Here is a 23,679-nt window from a genome sequence, read left to right as displayed (position 1 = left end):
TGAGCCGGCTCTCCTCAATTCTATGACTTTTAAACTTAAAAAATCAACGGTGCACCCTGCCAACACACACGACCCAAGGCCAACCCGAAAGATTAAACATTTTTCAAACAAAGAACTCATGGGCCATGTTGAGAAGTCACCATATGGCGAGCTTTTCAATGTTTCTGGTAAGTGCCTTGAGACGACACATCCATGTTAAATAAGCTGACTACTGGTGTTAAAACTGTGCCTTGTTGCTCGTCAATATCAGGTAACATTGTTAATTGTCGCATTAGGATGAGTAAGAATTTGCCACAATGAAGGGGCAAACTGGTCAATGTCACTAGCATTCATTCCTAGAAATTCAACAGCACAATGAGTACTACAGACAATGCACAGAATGACTCAAGTAAAAACTGATTGAAAAAATAGAGCATTTGTAGAGCATGGAATGAGTCTGCCTCTCAGTTTGTAATAGGTGGTCGTCATTTTTAGAAATGGAGCAAATATAAATCTTCTCACCATGAAGAATCTGTTTGCGAGCATACATTTACCGTAATATCGTTTTCTGAACCTGAGCATATTCCTCTGAATGGGTGTGTGGCCAATAATTTTTTTCTATCATCAGCAATACAGGACACAAGTAGCAAAATTTTAATTCCTTTTTAAGGGAAGGGAAACCACTCTTGAATAGTCTCGCTGGCTCGTAATTTTCCTCGTAATTGAGGAAAATGAATGGTGCTTTTCATGTAAAAAAAAGCTACCCACTGGGCATATTACAGTGCTCCTTAAAAAGAGGTGATTGCATTTTATATGGAAGCTATATGTGCAGTGAAGCTATGTGCTGTACAGATAAACTAAAATGGAACACTGTTAACAAATAGTTCCATAAGAGTAAAAGGGATCATTTGGGAATGTGTCATGTTGGGGTTGATTGGCCAAATTCAGTTTACAAACCCTGAAATGTGCTAGTTACATGCTTCAGTCAAACTTTATTAATTTGGAGATATATTAGCATTTGTGTCATCAGAACCTAATTGTCACTCCTTTGATCCCTACAGTTACAAGTGAACACTGTGCTCATCCATTCTCTTTCTCGTCCTTGTTGCACTGTTCCATTTTTGAAAATGAAGGCAGTACAGCGACTATAATATATGCAGATGCAAGTTCATGAGCATGCCTCTCATGGTATGAAACTGGCTACTAAGCATTGTATGGTTTCATGTGCAGGCACCCTCCTTCACCAGACACTGACAGCTACCAAAAAGAGTAAGCAGCCCACTATGGCACCAGCAACTGTCCAGAGGGTACAGGTTCCAGGTCATTCAGAAAAGGTAATGACACAAAAGTGCGTGAGCCTTAGTTACGCATGGAGATAACTTAAGTGCTTATTACTTTATCTTAAATTGGAGTTCAAGCCCACTGCTGAATGCGGTCTGGCAGGCTTGGTACTTATTTACAGTAAAATAATGCAGCTTGCCCTCAGTCTGCAAACCGACAAATAATGTTATGACCCTTTTATTGCTGCTTTAACTGTCAAAATCAGCCTTTCACTAACATGATGTGCACTTATCAATAAAAATTATCATTAGACTAACGAACACATTTTTAGGTTGCCTTCCAGCCGTCAAAGAACAGTGAAGAGCCACTGAACAACGTGGAGCTGAAACAGCTTCTGGGAGCCTTTCAAATTACTTTTGAAAGACCGCTCTGCCGCCTCCAGTCTGGAACTCCAGTCGAAGTGAGCAAGTGGCTAAAAGGATTAGTATTGCGGTGACCACAGCAGAAAAAATTGAAGCTGCCACAAGACAGAAAAGACTGTGCTGCATGGTTTTTTACATCGAAAGGGGAGAATAACTGCTTCAGTATTTAAAGATGTTTGTCGCTCGAAGTGCTTAAACTGCACTGCTCTGTTAAAGAGAATACTTAATGCTGACAGCACAACCAGCCCTGCCATGCAGTATGGCATTAACTGTGAGCCCGTTGCATGAGAGCGTGCTCTGGCTGGTTTCAAGGCAAAGCATACAAATGGCAGGCTCGAGGATGGTGGCCTTATAATACATCCGGACTATCCCTATCTTGGCTGCAGTCCAGATGGTTTGTTGTACAAAGAAAACAAAGTGAGTTTCAGTACTTCCTTGTACAAACTCGACAGTCTGACCTTGCGCTTGGCATGTGGTGGACCATAGTCATCGCGCATCAGGCGTCTGCGGCTGTATATCACCTGTAACGAATACAACGTAGCACGCTCATGTAATTCACATGCGGAGATAGTCAAGGTATGAAGCTATAATTTTGCATTCTTGCCAGCGTTTTGAGTTCAATCTGTGGACAACCAGCACATTTCGCACCACTGCCGATAACATATCTGGTGTTCGCGTAAAAAAAAAACGCCGTAGATCATCCGAAAAGATTACAACATAACACGCTCTTGTAATTCGCACGCGGAGATAGTCAAGTTATGAAGCTATAATTCTGCATTCTCGCCAGCGTTTTAAGTTCAATATTTTGCGCCACTGCCGATGTCAGGTGATTGCGTAAAAAAAACACGTGTAAAACAAGTATGCATTTTCAAGTACATAAATGAAGCAAACAAAACATCTCCGCCTTGCAATGAGCAAATTACCATGCATTACTACACACACAAAAAAGAACTGCAGCCTCGTACTTGTCTTTCGCTCGTAGCCAAGATTTAGCATCGGTAGTGGGTTTTGATTCGTTCGGTTGCCATCGACGAAATGCAGGGAACAGACGCATGAGTTTGTGTTCGGGAAAAAATTCTGTTGACCAGCGAAGTGCACCGACGACTCAACTCGGGGTCGACTGGAAAGCGGTGCAATTTGAACATTGTTGCACTGTTAACAGACATCACTTGCTTGTTCATATGAAAATAGTAAGCATTTGCATACTTTTAGAACAAGAAACCAACACTGCAAACTTTGTTTTCTGTTCAGTTAAGTCATGCATTGTTAATTTTAATCTGCTCCATGATTGACGCTATGTCTGCTTTTGACAGTGTACATACCAAGCTTTCCCATAGAATCGTAGGGCAGTTTCATGACCATAAAGCGCAATTGGAAGACTTGGCTAGTAGAATGCGACAGTTGACTTAAATATTTATTGACATTCTCATTGCTTTCAGTTTTTGTAATTCTGAAGTGCCATGTAAGTAAAATGCATAGTTCATGAACAGCATAGACCAAGTTTGCAATAACTTGTTCTATGTTTGCTGATTTAAAGGTTTATTTGTCAAATTATTACTGGCCTGTACAAGTGACAAGCTTGTAATTTGCCACATATGGATGAAATACGTACTTGTGTGACACTTTGCTGTGGGTTTTCTATTTTCTAATAGAAAAGTGGTCATGTAGTCCTGGAAAAGAAAAATGTAGCAATTCCAGATAGCTTTAATCATGCTGCAGTTTGACTTCTCGTAGCAGTTTCAGCGACATGCACAAATCTTGATGCTTTTTGCAGTTTAGCTGATAGAATGCCTGCTGAGAACTTTACATCGGCAGTGTGTTCTTCATCATGTGAATTTGAAGACTTGCAAAAGAGAGACATTCAATGTACTGCAGTTTTCGCTGCGCAACGTGCTGCTACCATTTCAAGCATTGAAGACTCTACAGCTACACTACCTCAACAGGCTGGTTTTAGACCCACCAGACATGGAATCAACTGAGCAAGACCAAATGGTGTGAACACATTTATATTTATTTTGTCACACAAAGTGCATTTACCTGTGAACCAAAAGAGCTTAAATTGGAGGTGTGTTCTACTTACACAAGATAGCTTTATGCCTCATTTTCAAATACAGGAAATCTGTGAAAGATGTGAATGAATAATGTAACCCTTGCATTTAAAAAGCATGTCAGATTATTCTCTGAAGCTCTAGGAATTCACATTTTTCAGCAAGTTTGTCACGTCATGTTTTTATGAAGGGTTGCTTCCTGCAGTTCACACTATGTGACCAAGTCACCAGCAAAACATGCTTGTGCCAAAGGCTTTTCATTTTTTTTTCTTTATAGCTCGACCCTTATTTAGTGGTGCCTGATTGAACCATCATGAGAGCTTTCTTTTGATTATGGCTCATTGTCTGCAGCATCACAGTTCGGAGGAAGCCACAGAAAGCCTTTCAGCTTTACTTCGAAGGCCACTTACCTAAGGGCAGCCATCTACCCATAACCAAGTATATGTTTGAGTATTTCAAAGACCAGGAGCAAGAAGTCAGTAGCCACTTTTACTGCCCAACTTGCCACAAATATTATTAGTGTGGCAGAAGGTGGTGAACTCTTTTGTGCATCTGGTCTAAAGCATTCGGCAAAAGTGTTGCTAAAGGAAGGGTCATTCTTTCTTTAGATTGGGTCGGAGCTCCTTAATCTACTGAAAGCCAGAGGCCCTCTGGCAGAAAAGCCGGGCCTAAAGTTCGACATTGGGGATATGCCAGAAAGTCCAGCGTACTGCCAACTTCCTCTTTGCCCTAAAAATGTCACACTGAGATGGATTACAGATGGCATGCACATTTTTCATATTAGTGTATGGCCATTGGAGCTCATGGTGAATAAGCTTCCACTGAAAGAGCGCACTAATAATGTGCTTCTAGCAGGCCTATCGTTTGGGCCAAAGAAGCCAGACATGCAGTGCTTTTTGATACCATTTGTTCAGGAAATGAATGAACTCATCTGTACTGGACTGTCATGGTCTGATAAGAATGATGTGAGCCATTTGATAAATGTGTAGAGGCCATATACTGTGGATACAGTTGATTGGATGTTGCATTATAAGAGACAATTCAAGGGGCAATATGGGTGCTGCAGATGCTTCCATCCTGGCCGTTTGTCAAGCAGGGCAGACGGCATGCACGTGTATGAAGTAATGAAAGTCAAAAACATGACAGATGATTACTTCGTCAGGATGCAAGATCACACTCGCACTGTGTGCCTGGAACCACAGTGCTGTTGTTGATGCAGTTCTTTAGCATCACCAACACTGTGGCAGACTACATGCATGCTTTGTGTTTAGTGTAGCGAGAACAACTACAAACCTGTGGCTGACAGGTGCACACTCTGGCAAGGGCTTCTATCCAAACACTCAGCATCAGATCAACCACCAGTATCCCCTTTTCCCCACACATGGCGATCCCACGCACGGCTAAGCGTGAGTGCTCGGGGACTGTGGTGTCATGCTTTAACAAGTGCTCCCTGCAGGGCCATGCATTAGATGAATAATGCAATTGTTACGAGAAAATTCGATCATGCAGCTCCAGTCATGCAGCAGTAAATTGCGCATACTGCAATCAGGTAAGCACCGATCTGCGAGGACAGACATTGCCACGCGAGTTTGTCATCATAATACTGGCACATATATATCGCCAGACATACGTGGCGAATACGCGCTTGTTTATGAAGGCGAAACGCAAAAAGCTACTCTGCGGTGTTAGTGCGGCTGGTCAAATGTACTCTGCAAGCTCACAGCATGGTTACAGCTAGTTGCTGACTCAAATTCATGCATGTATAACGCAGCCTTTGTCAAAGTTTGGAGACAATGTGTACAGGCACACGGTTTGCTACCAACAGCTAATATAGTAGGGTTCTACAGTCATATCAGTTTATTTATTTTCAGAGGGCATGTGGCTCATTCTGTACTGTACCAGCTTCAAAGCTGGCAATGATTATTAGTATAGCAGCCTTACACCACATCACTGCACAGCAAACCACTTGGCAGAACCAAGTAGAGCCTTAGGTCCGGCTGCTGAACGCCGGTTTCCATCTCTAGTTTGACCCAGCCTAGCATGATCAATTATCATTTGTGAGAAGTGCATATGCCATAACAATTAATCCAAGAAGTAACTTTTTTTGTTGTCCCCAGACTCGCTGTTTGTCGCCCGACTGGCGCCATTTTATTCATCGCTCATTTAAAAGCTTGAATATTTTCGCTCGATCAATTTTCCAAAACAAAAATTTATTTAGGGGGAGAACGCATGTTGACCCACGGAGACTAATTCGACAACTCCATAGATGCACAATAAATTGGCTTAATTCGCGCACCTCGCATACTGAATTACCGCTTTGTAATTCATTGCAAAGTGTGTAGTACCTTGCATAAAATATTCCAACTGAAATGATCGTGAAAGTAATTGTGTCATACAGCTAAGGTTTGTGATGTTCCGCACATGTGACAAACAGAAAATTAGGACAACAAAGCAAAACAGGGGTAGGTGTGTATCATATATGATACACACCAAACTTCTCGCACCAAGGGAACGAAAATAAACTTATTCTATATTTAGCGGGAATTAGTATCCTGTCCAGCAACTACACCAGTGGTGGCTTCATCTCTCGAAGCTGTTTTGAACTTCATTTCTGTTTGCAAACACGAGGACGCAGCGTCGCCGGTTTAGCTCACCAAGTTGGTAAGTGGATGAAATGTTTTTGCAATCATGACATATACTTCCGCTTCAAAAAAAATATTAGCGTAGAGAATAGCTCCTTGTCTTGATCTTGAGACATTTTGAGCGTGCAAAACGTTTTCATTGCGTCGTGAGGAGCACATCTGGGCCTGTATCATATGTGATACTCTATGCAGTTAGGGGTAATTTTTGTGTGCGATGATGCGTTGGCGTTTTCTTCAGGGTAATATATTTCTGTAATGCAGCAAGTTCGCGTGATTGGCGTTTCCCAGACGATGAGGAATTCTTTTTTTATATTCTAGGCTATGGATGTGGGCACCTTTTATGGTGGAACAAGACGTGGAGTCCGGCCCATTCCAGGTGATGGGGACAGAAGCAGCGATAGTGAGCTGTCGGACGATGATGGGGAAGAGATTTTGCCCTGCCAGGTGCCGCCCCTACTAGCAGACGAGTCGTCTGAAAGCGAGGAAGATAGTGAAGATGAAGTTCCTCTTGCAGCATCGAGTACTCGAGGCAAAAAAGGACCCCTAAAATGCGCACCGAAGTGGACAAAAACCTGCCTTGCGAGGGACCCAAAAGAAATCGAGTTCACTGGTAGCACTGAGATGCCATCAGTTATCACAGACCTTGCCACACCTTTACAGTTTTTCAAATTCCTTTGTCCTGTTGAGGTTTTTGAGATGATTTCAGAGGAGTCGTTGCGTTACTCAGTTCAGTGCCGCCCTGAAAAGCCTCATACGACGAGTACGGGGGAACTGGAAAAATTTGTTGGAATGGCTCTTTACATGTCAATAATTCAGCTGCCAAGCACTCGGGACTATTGAAAATCTAGCATCGGACACCACGAAATATCAGATGTGATGAGCCTCAACCGCTGGGAAGAACTGAAGCGATTTCTGCACTTCAATGACAATGAGAAATTTATTCCGCCTGGTGAAATCGGGCATGATAAATTGCACAAGGTAAGACCACTTCTGAAGAAATTGCTTGAGCAGCTGAGTATAGTCCCCAGAGAAGAAAAGCTATGCATCGACGAGCAAATCGTTCCTTTCAAGGGAAGAAGCTCATTGAAGCAGTACAACCCTAAAAAACCACATCGCTGGGGCTACAAAGTCTTTGCTCTCAGTGGTGTTTCTGGTTTCTGCTACGACTTGGAGGTATTCAGTGGTGCCGCGGACAACAAGCAGCTTCCAGGGGAGCCTGACTTAGGGGCCAGCAGCAACGTTGTCGTAAGGTTGGCGCGTACGATCCCTAGGCAAAACAGCCACCAATTGTTTTTCGACAACTGGTTTACGTCTGTTCTTCTGCAAGTCTATTTAGAAAAGGAGGGAGTCCATTGCCTTGGCACTGTGCGTCGAAACCGTCTGCCTGGCTGCACACTCCCAAAAGAAAAAGAAAAGAGAGAGAGAGGAACGTATGAAGAAAGGGTGTGCGATGTGTCGGGGATCAAGCTTTCAGCAGTTGCATGGCACGACAATAAGACAGTGACTTTGCTGTCAACATTTATTGGGAGTGAACCAGTGGGCGAAGTGAAGCGCTACTTTGCTAAAGAAAAGACACAAAATGGTGAGCTGTCCAAATGTTGTGTTGGTCTATAACATGCATATGGGTGGGGTGGATCTGCTCGACTCAATGTTGGGCTACTACCGAATCAAAATACGGTCTAAGAAGTGGTACCATCGGATCTTCTTTCATTTGATGGACTTGACTGTGGTGAATGCCTGGCTGCTGTGGCGAAGGCAAGTCTGTGGCAAAACACCCCTCCTCGAGTTCAAGTCTGCCGTTGCAGAAGGACTCTGTAAGGCAGGGAAGCCACACGAGAGAAAGCGTGCAGTGCAACCACGATCTGAAATCGAGTCGCTCATTCAACAAAAGAGGAGGGCTCCGCTGCCACCGCTGACAACTGCTGACGTGCGCTTGGACAAGATGGACCACATTCCCAATTGGCTTTCCAAGCGAGTGCACTGCAGGCTGCCCTCTTGCAAGCGCCTCACAAATGTTGCGTGCAAAAAGTGCAATGCTGCTCTGTGCTTCAACAGGGAGCGAAACTGCTTTGCATTGTTTCATTAGGAGATGCGAGTGACGTCACCACACTGCAAGAGCTTCAAGTTTCACAGATTTTTCATTTTCTGCAATAAATGTTATTTCACCCTCTTTCAACGTATTTGTCAATCATTCTTTTTGTTGCTCTTCACATCCTATGTTTTTGTGTATATGCACGAAATATACCCATAACTGCATGGTGTATCATATTGATACGCGAAGCAAACGCAGTTATAAAAAGCAACCACGTGGTTTTTTTTTTAAATGAAGCTTGGCAAGGATGTTTCTGTCACAAATCAAGACCGTGAAAATTTTTTTGCGCAGAATTAAAAATTCATGCGGTAAGGGGTTAAAAATGCGCTGGGAGCTGAAAAAAAGATAGCGCGATTCAGTGCTAAAGAACGAACTTTGCTTTTGGAAAACTGCTTTACTGATTTTATGACCCACACGTGGCAGACACGTAATGACCGATGCAATTTTGTCCCCTCTTTTACCGGACAAAAGAGGCAGGTTTTGCTTAGGCCCTGAACCTTCAGATTGACCTTGACTTTAGTACGTAGAAGATAACGATGACAGACTGGGCTAGACAAGCGAATTGAGGCCACAACTACCACATTAGGGCTGCATATGAGGCGATGAGGGAGCAGTGGTACAGTGTACAGTATTATAGTCACTGTAGCAGTGACATGGGACGGAGTAGTAGTGATAAAAACATTTATCGAACTAATCCGGACTTTCAGAGCCTAATAAAAATCCTTCAAATAGCGCTGTCATCATGGAGTTGATACGGTTGTCATATTTATTATCCTAATTAAGCCTGTAATAAACCGTTCAAATCCAACGAACCCAAGCCGGCCAAGGCCAAGCCAGCTACCACGCGTGCTTGCACGTGTTCTGTGATTTTGCTTGTACGTCTCAGCAAAAGCAACAAACAATGCTTTAGACCCTATAGAAAACTGGCAGTGCCGCAATATTTGATGTTGTCTCAGTGCGAGACATAGTGGAAACGAAGATCACGGCACTGATTATCCAAAACCCAAAGAACTGCAGCGTACTGAACGTGAATGTAAGCATCCGGGAGAAAAGCATGCCACCAAGATAATCGCTGTCGGTAAGTTCGTTTCAACTGTTTACGAAACTAGAGCAGCGCCTTGGATGCTGGAAGTTTGAGTCTTATTTTTTCTCTTTAAACAGGCACACTCTCAGATGGAGAAAAAGTGCCGGCAACAAATAAAGTGCGTGAAAACGTGATGGGCTTGTGGAGGCCAGCGACGAGGTAAATATGCCCTTAGTGTGCTCCGAATTTAGCATTCTGCAGGTTAGCATTATGACACAAATAAGAATGTCAGTAGTTGAAATGTGAAGTCAGAATGCGGAAAGGAGCCTTGTGCCACGCAGCAATAAAAAATGGCAATAAGTAAATGATGCATATCACTACAAAAAAGTTCTATAGGCCTACTCATAAATGAACTAAACCTCCGAAATGTACGTTGATAGCGAATACCGTATTTACTCGCATATAACCAGCACCAAAAATTGAAAAAATGTGTTTGAAAAGTGAGGGTGCGGGTAATACGCGAATATTCTGGAGAAGGGGTTCGGCGGGTCGGCTTTCACGGCAACGCGCGGCCTGCCGTGCAGAGTCCGCATCCCCATCGACATCAACGTGTGTTGCAGTTCATATTAATATTGCACCATCCTTTTGACCACCGAAGGCCAGTATGGACTGGAAGAAGACCACATGGAAGCCAAAGCCTTGTTTAGGCATCATGAGTGTGTGTCTGCGGCACTCATTCAAGGCGAAGGAGAAACTCAGGATCGTCGCCGCTGCTGAACAAATCGACAACAGAGCTGCTGCGAGAAAGAATGATGTTGACGAATCTTGCATTCGCGACTACATCTTGCATTCGCGGAAGAAAAAAGACTCTCGAAGCTGCAAACAAGGACAGGCGAGCGTTTCGCGGCCCGAAGACTGGCGCATACCCTCACCTCGAGAAGCAGCTTGCCAAATTCATTGAGGAGCAGAGGAGTCGTGGCCACGCTGTCTACAGAAATAGCGCAGATGCAAGCCTTGAAGATGGCCCGGAAATGAATATTCCATGCGAGTTTCATGCGAGCCGCGGATGGCTGCAGCGCTTTATGGCTAGGCATGGATTTTCGATGCGGCGGCGAACTACCATGGTGCCAGCGGCTTCCCGAAACTTACGAGGAGAAGCTGCTCAACTTTCTACGTTACGTCATCGGACTGAGGAAAGAGTGAAACTATTTGCTATCTCAGCTGGGAAATGCTGACCAAATGCCAGTATATTTCGAGATGCCCATGGACACGACCCTGGAAAAAAAGGGCGCGAAATCTGTTAGTGTGCTGACTGGCGGCAACACCAAGCTGCGCTGCACAGTGATGTGTGCTTTGGCCGACGGCACCAAACTGCACCCGTATGTAATATTCAAGCATAAGACTCTACCAAGTACACCACTTCCTCCAGGAATTGTTGTGCGAGTGGGAGATAACTCGTGGATGAACAGTGACCTCGTCATTGACTGGATTCAAGCAATCTGGGAAAAAAGACCAGGTGCCTTGTTGGCACGCTGTTCGATGCTGCTGCTGGATTCCTTCAGAGGCCACTGCGCTGACGGGGTGAAAGCTCGCCTCGCTGACAATGGCACAGACCTTGGCGTAATACCTGGCAGCATGACCTCCATGCTCCAATCACTCGACGCGTGCATCAATAAGCCTTTCAAGGCTCACGTGAAGCAGCTACATGCCCAGTCGATGGCCGACGGCCTTTACGCCCTTACGCCAATGGGATGTGTGCGAAGGCCAGATATTGCACTTCTGTGCCAGTGGATCGTAGATGGATGGGGATGATCCCGGCCGACATCGTAACCAAGTTTCAAGAAGTGTGCCATAAGCAACAGCCTAGATAGCCGAAGATGATTACGTCTTTGAGAGCGGCGATGAAGCCTCGGACGGCAGCAGTGAGAGCAGCGACGATTGACAAATGAACGACAGCACTGACAACGTTGCCAGTCATTTTCAAATATATTTGTTTTGAAAACTAAAATGGTGACTGTTTGCTCAGTTGTAACTTCCTAGTCCTCATTTTTGCAGGTAAGTGTGCGGGTTATACGCGAGGATATTTTTTAAAATTTATTTCATGGGGTTCAAAGTAAGGGGTGCGGGTTATATGCAGTGGCAAGTTATACGCGTGTAAATACGGTATCTTTTATAATGTGTATTTTTTTGTGATGATGAAAAGCTGCACTTGTAAAAGGGGCCACACACCATTGAGCTGAGTATCGTGGCATGAAACGAAATGTGGAGCCTGCTGTGCTTGAGGACATGAATTTCAAAATACAGAAAGGGACTGTTGATGGCTCCCCCAAAAAATGTCATCAGCAAAGGTTCCACACCTATGACGAAAGAAGAAATTATGAAGATGCATGAAGAACCACCATATGTCGAGCTCCTCAACCTCTCCAGAAAATGTGTCTTATCATTACATTTCTCTCAAAAGACAAGAGCAGCATGCCTTAATATAATCGCATTGGAGCGCTGTAGTACTTGGCGATTAGTAGAACCATGGTAAACAGCATTAAAGGGCCCAATATAGTCCGACGTTTTCGATGCGGCTGGCAGAGCTGGCGACGTTAGCCACGCTACGTCGGCCGCGTCTAGAAACTGCCCTCTACAGTCTGATGCAGTCTGGCAAGCCTAGCATGTACGATGCTGCAGCACGCATGCGCGAAAGGCACCCTCAAGCGGTGTTTTTGGTGAGCATTTTCGAGCAGATGACACGGCTCCCGCGCAAATTTCGTCATCACGGGTCTTGAAGTCTGTAGCAAACTGTTCTCGCACAATGCTGCTGACAGGCGTGGCGAAACTTGTGCTAGTACTACTGGTGCACCGCTTGGGCGCAAACGTAGAACTGTGTACATAAGAGATCTTCAAAAAGAGGCCAGAACTCTGCGAGTATCACCTCCTCATACAAGAGCTCCGACAAGTGATGATGATGATGGATTTTAATGGCGCAAGGGCGACTCAGGCCAAAGAGCGCCAAGCTCAAGATTAACGATGTACTCAAGTTTATGTAATGGAATAGTTGTGATGTTTCATGAAGGGATAAAAAACAGTGGTGTATAGGGCCTAAAAATGTATTCGTTCTGTAATATCGCTAAAAACGATGGTGTATAGGGCCTAAAATTCATTTGCGATATATAATGGATCTGCAATGTATAAGTAGATGTTTTAAAAGATCTCATCCGTCCTCTCAAGGAGGAGCGGGCTGAAACCCACGTCGATAAGAAATTTCATGTAAAAAGCCTACTTGTGATAAAAATTTAAGCACCTGTTTTAAAGGAAACAATGGGTTGTCACCAATAAAAATGGATGGGTGTGTAGGTATTTGATGAGTGAACAAGGAGGGAAAATGACGTCTTCTTTCTTGTTCCAGTTGTGCACACATGATTAAAACATGAATGACAGTAAGCCGATCACTGCATCTCGAGCAGTGTGGTGCAGGAGAGTTGGTTAAAAGATATGTATAGGTTGTGTATGTGTGACCATCTCTCAGCCTGCACAGGGCTACTTCTTTAAATCATGTCTTGTTTTTCTGTGGTGTACCTGCCTATCCTTGGCTTTATTGTGTGTAGTTTATTTTCTGTTGCTGCGTCCCATTCCTCTTGCCATTGTTGTCGAATCATGTTTTTGATGTGTGGCTTGAGGCCCTGATATGTTATCAATGTCTGTAGTGTATCGAAGGGCAGCTGATGCAGCAAGCCTATCAGCTGCCTCGTTACTTGGTATACAGCGGTGGCCTGGCACCCAACACAGTGTAATTCTAAGTTTTAGTTTATAGGCAGACATAAGGGTGTTATAGAGAGAATTCAGGACCGAGTTCTTATTATGCCACTTCCAAAAGGATAGGGATGTTAAAACACTGAGGGAGTCTGTATAGATGATCGATGTCTGTATTAATGTGTCTCACAGCTAGCAGGATTCAATGGCATTCAGCGGTAAATATACTTGTGTGTCTGTTCAGTGCTTTTGAAAGTGAAAAGTGCGGTACAAGTGCTGCACAGGACACTTGAGCAGACTTTGAAGCGTCGCTGTAATATTCATCCCAAGTGTACTTCGCCTGTAGTGACATGAAGTGCTGCTGTATGGCAATAGGGGATGCGTGCTTCCCCACTTCAAGAAACGACAGGTCACAATTAACACCGTGCATTTCCCAAGGAGCAATTAGGTCTATTATGGAAGTTGTATGATGACTAGTAATCGGAACATAGAGATATTCAATATGCGTGGCAACTCTGATTGGATATGGTGGTGTTAGAGATGTTTTTTTTTTAGAAAAGTGCTGTGCCAGTTTTGTCAAGCAGGAGCCGACGACATGGATGGTCTCCTTCGTTGCAGTGACCATCGGTTCGCCTCGACATAGAGGCTAGCAATTGGGCTAGTTTGAAAAGTGCCCGTAGGGAGGCGAAGGCCGAGGTGGTGCACGGGATCGAGCAATAGTCAATGCGTGATAGAACTACACTATTCAGAAGGCAGTCGCGGTCTGTGCCCCATGACAGGCGAGAGAGAATTTTTAGCAAATTCATTGCTTTGAGACACTTCAGTCGCAACTGTTTTATGTGGGGAATGAAGAAAAGTTTTTCGTCAACAACTACGCCAAGAAATTTATGTTCCCTTTTAAAGGCAAGGCTCTGACCATTCAGTGTAATGTTGGGGTCAGGCCTGATGCCGCGCTGCTTAGAGAAAAGTACGCACTCTTTTTAGAGTTAAATTTTACCCATTGTCATCAGCCCAACTGGACAATTTGTTTACACCTAAATGAATCTGTCGTTCACAGATGGCCAAGCTGCAAGATTTGAAGCTTATCTGGACGTCATCAACATATACAGAACAAGAAATAGTTTTTGGCAGCACGCTTTTTAAAGAGTTTATTTTGACTACAAAAAGTGTGCAACTGAGAACACCACCTTGAGGGACACCATTTTCCTGAATGTACTGCTTTGAATATGCATTGCCAACACGGACTTTGAAGGTCCATTCAGACAAGTAACTTCGAATTGTATTCAACATGTTCCCTGTGATGCCAAGCGAGAAGAGGTCGCGGATGATACCATAGCGCCAAGTGGTAACATATGCTTTTTCAAGATCGAAAAAGACAGATAAACAATGTTGTATATGTACAAAAGCATCCCTTGCATAGAACTCAAAGGCAATGAGCTGATCAGCTGTTGACCGCCCAGCTCTAAAACCAGCTTGGTTTTGATGAAGCTTGCATAGACAGCTGGTTAGTGCGATAGGCCGATAACTAGCAGCAAGTGTGGGTTCTTTTCCGGGTTTTAATATTGGGATGATGATCGCTTCCTTCCATGCTTTAGGAAAGCATCCTGTGACCCATACTTTGTTATACAGGAGAGTAGGGTTTCAAGAGCGTTCACATGCAGATGCCTGAGCATTCCATATGTGATCCTGTCAGGACCTGGAGCTGTGTTACCACATGTGTCTAGTGCAATCTTCAGCTCCTGCATGGTGAATGGGCTATTGTATCCTCCTGAGGATGGTCTTTTATCATGTATGTGCTTCCTCTCTTCTCTTGCCTAGTGCCGCAAAAAGGAATCTGTATAGTGTGCTGAGCTGAATATGTATTCAAAGTGTTGCCCTAGTGTGTCTGCTTAATGTTCAAGAGAGTCACCACTGGTGCTGACGAGGGGCGTTGGGATTGTGCTATATCCTTTGAGTGCTCTTATTATGTTGTGTACTTTGTGTGCGTTTGAGTATTTCAAAGACCAGGAGTAAGAAATCAGTAGCCACTTTTACTGCCCATACTGCCCAACTTGCCACAAATATTATTAGTGTGGCAGAAGGTGGTGAACTCTTGTGCATCTGGTCTAAAGCATTCGGCAAAAGTGTTGCTAAAGGAAGGGTCATTCTTTCTTTAGACTGGGTCGGAGCTCCTTAATCTACTGAAAGCCAGAGGCCCTCTGGCAGAAAAGCCGGGCCTAAAGTTCGACATTGGGGATATACCAGAAAGTCCAGCGTACTGCCAACTTCCTCTTTGCCCTAAAAATGTCACACTGGGATGGATTACAGATGGCATGCACATTTTTCATATTAGTGTATGGCCATTAGAGCTCATGGTGAATAAGCTTCCACTGAAAGAGCGCACTAATAATGTGCTTCTGGCAGGCCTATCGTTTAGGCCAAAGAAGCCAGACATGCAGTGCTTTTTGATACCATTTGTTCAGGAAATGAATGAACTCAGCTGTACTGGACTGTCATGGTCTGATAAGAATGATGTGAGCCATTTGATAAATGTGTAGAGGCCATATACTGTGGATACAGTTGATTGGATGTTGCATTATAAGAGACAATTCAAGGGGCAATATGGGTGCTGCAGATGCTTCCATCCTGGCCGTTTGTCAAGCAGTGCAGACGGCATGCACGTGTATGAAGTAATGAAAGTCAAAAACATGACAGATGATTACTTCGTCAGGATGCAAGATCACACTCGCACTGTGTGCCTGGAACCACAGTGCTGTTGTTGATGCAGTTCTTTAGCATCACCAACACTGTGGTAGACTACATGCATGCTGTGTGTTTAGGTGTGGAAAGAACCACAAACCTGTGGCTGACAGGGGCACACTCTGGCAAGGGCTTCTGTCCAAACACTCGGTGCAGTTTTCTATCCCTAGTTTGACCCAACCTAGCTTGATCAAATATCATTTGTGAGAAGTGCATATCCCATAATTAATCCAAGATAGAATTTTTTTGGCACCCAACTCGCCGTTTGTCGCCCAACTGTCATTCATAGTGGCGCCCGATTGGCGCCGTTTTATTCCTCGCTCATTTAAATGCTTGAATATTTTCGGTCAATCAATTTTCCAAAACCAAAATTTATTTACCGGGAAAACGCAATTAATCCATGAAGACTAATTCGACAACTCCATAGGTGCACAATGCATTAGTTTATTTCGCACCTCGCATACTGAATTACTGCTTCGCAATTCATTGCAAAGTGTATAGGACCTTGCATGAAATATTGCGATTGAAATGACTGTGAAAGTAATTGTCTCACAGCTCAGGTTTTTGATGCTGCACACAGCACACAGAAAATTAGGACAACAAAGAAAAATGGAGGTAGGTGCCGGCTACATAATTAAAAAGTGGCTAGGAGCTGGAAAAAAAAAAAAGAGGATAGCACGATTCAGTGCTAGAGAATGAGTTTTTCTTTTGGAAAACTGCTTTACTGATTATATGACCACATGTGGCACACATCATGACCAATGCAATTTTGTCCTCTTTTAATGGACACAAGAGGCGGTTTCTCAGGCCCAGAACCTTCAGATTGACCTTGCCTTCGGTACGTAGAAGATAAGGATGACCAAATGGGCTAGACAAGCAAGTTGAGGTTATAACCACGACATTAGGGCTGCATATGAGGCGATGAGAGAACAGTGGTACAGTTTACAGTATTCTAGCCACTGTAGCAGTGACATGGGACGGAAACATTTATCGCACTAATCCGGACTTTCAGAGCCAAACAAAAACCGTTCGAATAGTGCTGTCATCATGGAGTTATAGCTGTCATATTTATTAACATTAATAAGATTGTAAAGCCGTTCAAATCCAACCGAACCCAGCTACCACAAGGCCTTGGCTACCATGTGCGCTTGCACGTGTTGTGATTTTGCTTGCAGGTCTCGGCAAAACAATGCTTTACACCCTATAGAAAACTGGCAGCACCACAATACTTGATGTCTCAGTGCGAGACATAGTGGAAACGAAGATCACTGCACTGATTATCCACAACCAAAAGGCCTCCAGCGTACTGAATGTGAATGTAAGCATCCGCTGGCACGGAGAAAAGCATGCCACCAAGATAATCGCTATCGGTAAGATCACTTCAACTGCTTACAAAACTATCTAGAGCAGCGCCTTGGATGCTGTAAGTTTGCGCTTTGTTTTTTCTTTTTGGACAGGTACAGTTTTAGATGGAGAAAATGTGCTGACCACAGATAAAGCGTGTGGAAACATGTGATGGGTTTGTGGAGGCCAGCGACGAGGAAAATATGCCCTTTGTGTACTCCGAAGTTAGCATGCTGCAGCTAAGCCTTACGACACAGATCAGAATGGCAGTAGTCGAAATGTGATGTCAGAATGCGAAAAGGAGCCTTGTGCCATCAGCAATAAAAAATGGCAATAAAATAAGGCATATCACTGCAGAAAAGTTCTATGAGCCTGCTCATAAATGAACAAAACCTACGAAATGGTATGTTGACAGCAAATGTTTTTTTTTTGTGATGATGAAAAGCTGCACTTATAAAAGGGGCCACACGCCCTTGAGCCGAGTTGAAAAGAAGGAAGAATAAATTTCTTGCTTGGCCAGCTTCTCTCCTGAAAGATAACATATATTCAGAAGGGTGATGGATTGGGCTAGTTCACGCTGGTATGCTATATTTTAAAGTGCTAAAACAATAACGACAAAGAAGCAAACATACTTGTTGTTTTAGCACTTTGAAATATGTCATAATTATATCCCAGCAACATTAAGTGCCATAAGGCTGACGGAGCTTTGTCATTCACCAATGTTGACATTGATGAATGTTGACAATTCTGTCAAAAAGTCAACATTAGAATGTTTCTTTTCACTGTTTCACTAATGTTTACATCCCACCAACGTTAGGCAGCATTCAGGAAACTTGCATCACCCTTTAATAACATTCTAATGTTTGGTGCTACCCGTGTAGCAAGCAGAACTGCAATTGCGCATGCCTGAACCTCTTACCTGTGGGCACAAGAGCGATGCACCACTTGTGCTATGCTTGCAAGCGAGCCCCCTGAAGTGCAATTAGCGAGAGAGTCCCATGCAAGCGGATGCAGATGACGAAAGTGGCCACCACCAGTGAAGAAAATATGTTGAATGTTTCGGACGCCGCTATGCCCCAGGGGCCACGAACGTGTTCTAGGATATACGAGGATTAGGTGTTAATGAGAGAAATTGTGGGCCAAAATTCTTTTGAGTGGCCAAAGAACTGAAATTCTGAGTTTCAGAATGTGATTTCGTGGCAGGCTAACACCTACACTTAGCGGGATTGAAAGGTTAGAGCTGCCTGTGAGAAATTTCAGACAGCAGGACAGAGCCAATGGAGAAAGTGACATATACATGCATTTCTGTGCAGCACAATGTACTGCTACTGCACAGTGCCATGCTCACATTTTCAGTTTCTGCTGGCTGAATATTGGTAGGTAATTCACAAGAGCACCCTTCTTCCCCTCAGGTCTGGCATGAAAGAGTAGTACTTCTAAAGGGAGACATTGCAGAAAATTTCTGATATGAAGAAGGTTAGCTACATCGCAAGGACAGTGCAAAGACTGGGCAGCTAGTGTGCTACGCACGCAGAATGTGAGAAGACTGCTTTGATGATGCTGCGAGAGATGACAGCAACTTTACATAGAGTAAGTGCAGTATTCATATCTTCTCGACAGTGCAGCACAAAAGGTTATGAAAATAAGTGGTTGACGGCTTGACAGGAGTTTGGACAACTGCCCAATTGTTAATGACAATCAGCAGAGCGGAAATCAAAGTAGAAGCATATGCAAATTATTCCTCGTGCACTTACTTCTTTGCCTGAAGGGAGCATGCAGTACAGTTAGAGGTCAGAACAAGACGACCAGTGAAAGGGCTCTCTGCACTTTGATAGCTAAGGACATTCTTTGTTTTTTCTTAAAATTTTATTTTAGTTCACTTTAGTAGACACTGATTGACTGATGTAAATATGTGAGAGGACATGTCTGAGGTATGTTGGTCAGGACATGAGGAAAAGAGGATACAAAGCGGAGGCATGCAGGCTGAGTAGCTGACGCTGACCACCTCCCAATGTCCTTCATTGTTACAGTTTTACCTACTGCTACTTCGTAGCACTTGGCTAAGGTGCTGGGTATCGATCCTGGAGCTATCAGCCATTCGAAATAGCAGACACCTGGCCGGTCTGCCGTCATCATTGCCCACTATGAACACCTCTGGAGGAAACAATCAGCCTGCGGGGAACGTCTGGGATGAGTCAACATCATCAGGACTGAATGGAACAGGCCAGCACTGGCCCCATCAACGCAAGTTCTGTGCGTTGTCTGGAAAGTTGGACAACAATGTCAGAGAGCGACTAAAGCATTAGCAGCGAGTGAGAAAGTAAGCCATTAATGCTAACACTTGTACTGCGGCTGCGAATGTTTATCAGGAGACCCATTTTTCTATTGAACACCCGAGATATGTAAAAAATTACGCGTTACCTGGTCTGCTTATTTTCTGATCTCTGCATCTTCTTTCTCAGAAGCCCTGCTGAAAGTGTTTATCACAAAAAGGGGAAAAGCAAAGGTCCTGTCGAGATTGCAACCATACTTTTTGCTCGCCCGCGTCCATTGCTTGCATCGTTCTTCTTTCCTGCTCTTATCTCGCTCCCCTGACCTTTTATTGCAGCCGTCCGTTTTTATTGTATATATTTTGAGTTTTGCATTCGGTAATGTATTGGCATTTGTAGTGTCTTTTATGTTCTCTTATATACAATTTTCTTCATGTGCTGTGTTGCGTCACGTGTGCTCGCGATGCCAAGGCTGGGGAAGAGAAAATAACTTTTCAGAAAAGGAGCAGTCCATCTTCTTGAGTATCATGAAAAAGCACGAGCCAGTGATCAAAAACAAGAAGATGGATGCAGTGAGCGTGGCTATAAAGCGAAAGGAATGGGAACTGATGGAGCGGGAGTTTAACTCCCACCATAATGTGCGCCTGCATACCTGGCTTCAACTTAAAAAATGTTGGGAGATCCTGAAAGAGAAGTGGCGGAAGGGAAGAGGGGACGATACTAGGGAAAGTTTTGAATCGTAAGTCCTATTTTCTTTTATCCTGCTAGTCTTTTTTGTTGTTGCTGTATCGAATTTATGCGATACAGCAACAGCAGTTTCTGCGATACTCAGGTGGTGGTTCAGTGCCACCGAGCTAGCTAACGGATGAACTGCAGCGGGTTGACGCTGTCACCACACATGGGAGTTCGATTGCCCAATCCGTTCGACAGCGACCAGAAGCACCACCAGCAAGCTACCAAATCCACAGCAGCAAGTCTGTGGACGCTCTGCTGTCACAGACACAAGCAACTCCTGTACCAGGAGCTGGTATGCCTTTTCATTTTTTGTATTGTACTGCCGGCACTGAATATAAATTCGACACTAAAATTTGAAATCAATTTTTGCTGAGATAAAGAAGTTGGTGTGCAAGCACTAGTATGCACATCTTTTTCAGTCACTACCTTTATATAAAAATAGGCTGTCTAGAAAAAAATATTGTAGCATCCCGGCCTTTTATGTCTGCCCAGATTTCCTCAGAGGAGAACATTTTATTTTTTTCTCTGCATATGACCTTTTGTTATCAAAGTGTTTAAAGCAGCAGTGACATTCACGGTACACAGCCATGACATTTTTATTGTGGCATCTGTGTTGTCTTATCGTATACCTGTGTGACCAGTATAACAAAACCTACATCTAAGAGGGGTGAGTTGGTTCATGACTTGAAAACCACTACGGCTCAAAGAAAAGAACACAAAACAGAGCATGTGGCGTCTTTCCCTGTCTTGTGTTTTCTGTGCGCCGCAGTGGTTTTCAAGTTCAAAATGTACTGCATAAACGTATCTGCCAAGCCATTGTCAGCCATATTATATGAGAACGGTATTCCAAAACTGATTCTCTCCAAAGCAGACAATATGCCAGGTTTACTCCCGTTGCTTAGCTCCAACTGAAACGTTGCTTGAGTTACTGCACACTGTATCATAGTGAACATGAAATACATCTCTCGGCTGTCAATGCAGTTCACGTACTCATTTATTATGAATCATTCAAAGGTTTAGGTGACCTGAAGAGAGGATTGAAAAATCTTTCTTGATCCAAAGTATGCACCCTCACTGCAACATCTAATACTAAGCATTTCTGCCTAAGATGATGCAGAGGACCTATACTGGTCCTGGCATTATCATCAGGATCAGGTGTCAGAAATGGAGCAGGATCTGGCCGATGCAGCTAACAGTCCCTCCAATTCTGCTGACCAACCGAGCCAGGCTGCGTCAGACATCCTGCCAGCCATGCCTCTATTCCAAGGGCCCTGCCAGCAGCATCTGCTGCTTAGCTAGCTGCACCACCTGTGACAGCAACAGCATTCGCTCCTTCTGAAGTGAGGGTAGGAGCTACCAGCTCCTCTGCCAGTGCACACAGACAAACACTGGTTGAACGGGAGCTAATGGGTCACGTCGCAGCCATTGAGTGTGACAAAAAGAAAAGACACGAGAGCACCGCTTGAGGCTTTGGCTTATGAGGGCTGAGCACACAGGTCGGTTGGCGAAACGAGCCCAAGCTCACGAGATTGAGATAGAGAATTTAAACTACAAGATATTCCTCATAAGATAATTCCTTATAAGATAAGCAATTGAAAGGAAAAAGAAACTCCTCCTCAACCTACAGATCAAAAAGTTTACTGCGAAGGAAAATTGAAAAATTGTGGTCAGAAATTAGGTAAGCATAATGCAAGTTTTTTAATGAAAAGAGCCGCCAGTCTGAGAGTCCAAGGTAAACGTAGGGGATATCTCTTTTTTTATGCTTTCGGACCGTTTGAGTGGCAATGGTTTCCGAGGCTTTAAAGGCGAGCATAGAATAAGGCAGAGCATTTGGTATATTTCGGGCGTGTCTGCAGAAGGAAGCACTGAGCAAAATAGCAATACAGACTTCTAATTCTTCTCTCTGCTGAAGCATCAGAACAAATCAAGCGCATGTTAGATGGCTGAGAAACTACAATGAACTGAAGGAGTCACTACTAAAAAAACATTGGCTCTCACTGCAGGATCTTTGGAACTGGTATCAGCGCTAGAAAGCTGCCGGCTCGCTAGAGTGCTGAAGTCTCTGAGCAACCTGAACTTTCACCAGAAAGTGAACGACGGATTGGGGAAGCGACTGAGTAACGTGACCGCAGCAGTAAGCCGACCAAGCCTTGGTCGAAGCTGCTGCAGCTGAGATGGTTGGCGCCAGCTCCACCGGTGAGGTGGCATGCACGCCAACCCACGTAGCTGTATACAATCCTGTTCCAGTCAGTGACTGGAGAGCTGAGACTGAACCGCCTCTCGAGTCAAAAGCCACACCCCAGCAAGGCATTCTGAAGGCCGCATCCTTCAAAGCTGCATTGTTGAAAAGTGTTGCAAACCTGTGTGGCACAAACACAGCGCACGAGCCCAATTTATTATTGCAGCACATTCCTGCCAGCAAGCATGCGCCAAGTTTGAGGAACTGCAGTTCCACAAAGTTGTGCTTAAGGATTGGAATAAGTGCACAATTTTAGTCCTCTTAAAACAGACCTGTGCCCCATCCATCAAAATTTTATGATGACATGGTTGCTGTGAATTGAGCAAAGGGAGTAAATATTTGTGTTCAGACAGCTGGCCAGAACAGAACACAGTGGCAAATGGAGCGAATGTTCCGTTTAACCAGGCACACACATTGTACAGATTTGTGCCATCACCAGATCACAGCTGGGAAGACCAGACCACAAAAATGTTCACCCAGAACTCTGCAGGTAATGACACCACAAGATATGGGAAGGCATGTGAAAACCAGCTCTGGAGAAATATACGTTGAACACGAGCGATGCAATGTCAACAACGGGGCCTTATTGTGAACACTAGAGTTCCATGGCTCAGCTTGTCCAGACAGAATTTCATCAAAAATGGAAAGCCAGCCATCCTGCTAGAGGTCAAAAGTCTGACTAAGCATAACAGAAAAATTTATGACCTTGTGAGGCAAAAAAAAAAGTACCATACATTTTATCTGAAGGTGAAAATTGTACTTTGAGATCCACACATGGTTATACACATGTCCAATTGGGACATTTTTTCTATTTTTTGCATTTGCAAGAATCCCACCTCGTCTGCAGCAAGAATCTTTAGTATTCACTGTAAGCAAATATAAGTATTTTGAACATTATTTGCCATCGCTTATAAGATATGAGAAATAGAAATGCAATGAAAAATTTACACGGTATAATCACTGTGAGGAAGTGTGTGCTCTTATCACTATATCAAACTTCATCACAAACAAAGGCAATCAAACGCTTGCAATTAGAAATTCACACCCATCAACCCGATACATTTCATTATTTTATACATCTAATCAATTTGGTCCAAGCAAGGCAAAGTTGGCCAGTGCCTCA

At 43.9% G+C, this 23,679-nt stretch overlaps 1 protein-coding gene across 2 annotated transcripts in view; it reads right to left on the bottom strand.

Annotated features, from left to right (window-relative positions):
* The window catches only part of LOC146196216 (uncharacterized), a 102,765-nt gene that overhangs the window by 20,182 nt on the left and 58,904 nt on the right, over nt 1-23,679 (bottom strand). For both annotated transcript variants that reach the window (XM_084598123.1, XM_084598124.1), the window contains exon 4: nt 2,141-2,203. Coding sequence is in view for 1 of the 2 variants with exons in the window: in XM_084598124.1 (XP_084454250.1) it covers nt 2,141-2,203 (63 nt within the window). In the remaining variant the exon portion in view is untranslated. The remainder of the gene's footprint in view (nt 1-2,140; nt 2,204-23,679) is intronic.

This window comes from Amblyomma maculatum, chromosome 3 (genome assembly GCF_055883805.1).
Source record: "Amblyomma maculatum isolate TAMU_Amacu chromosome 3, ASM5588380v1, whole genome shotgun sequence".
NCBI lineage: Eukaryota > Metazoa > Arthropoda > Arachnida > Ixodida > Ixodidae > Amblyomma > Amblyomma maculatum.
The sequence above is the reverse complement of the archived record's forward strand: the minus strand, read 5'-3'. Positions and strand labels throughout refer to the sequence as shown.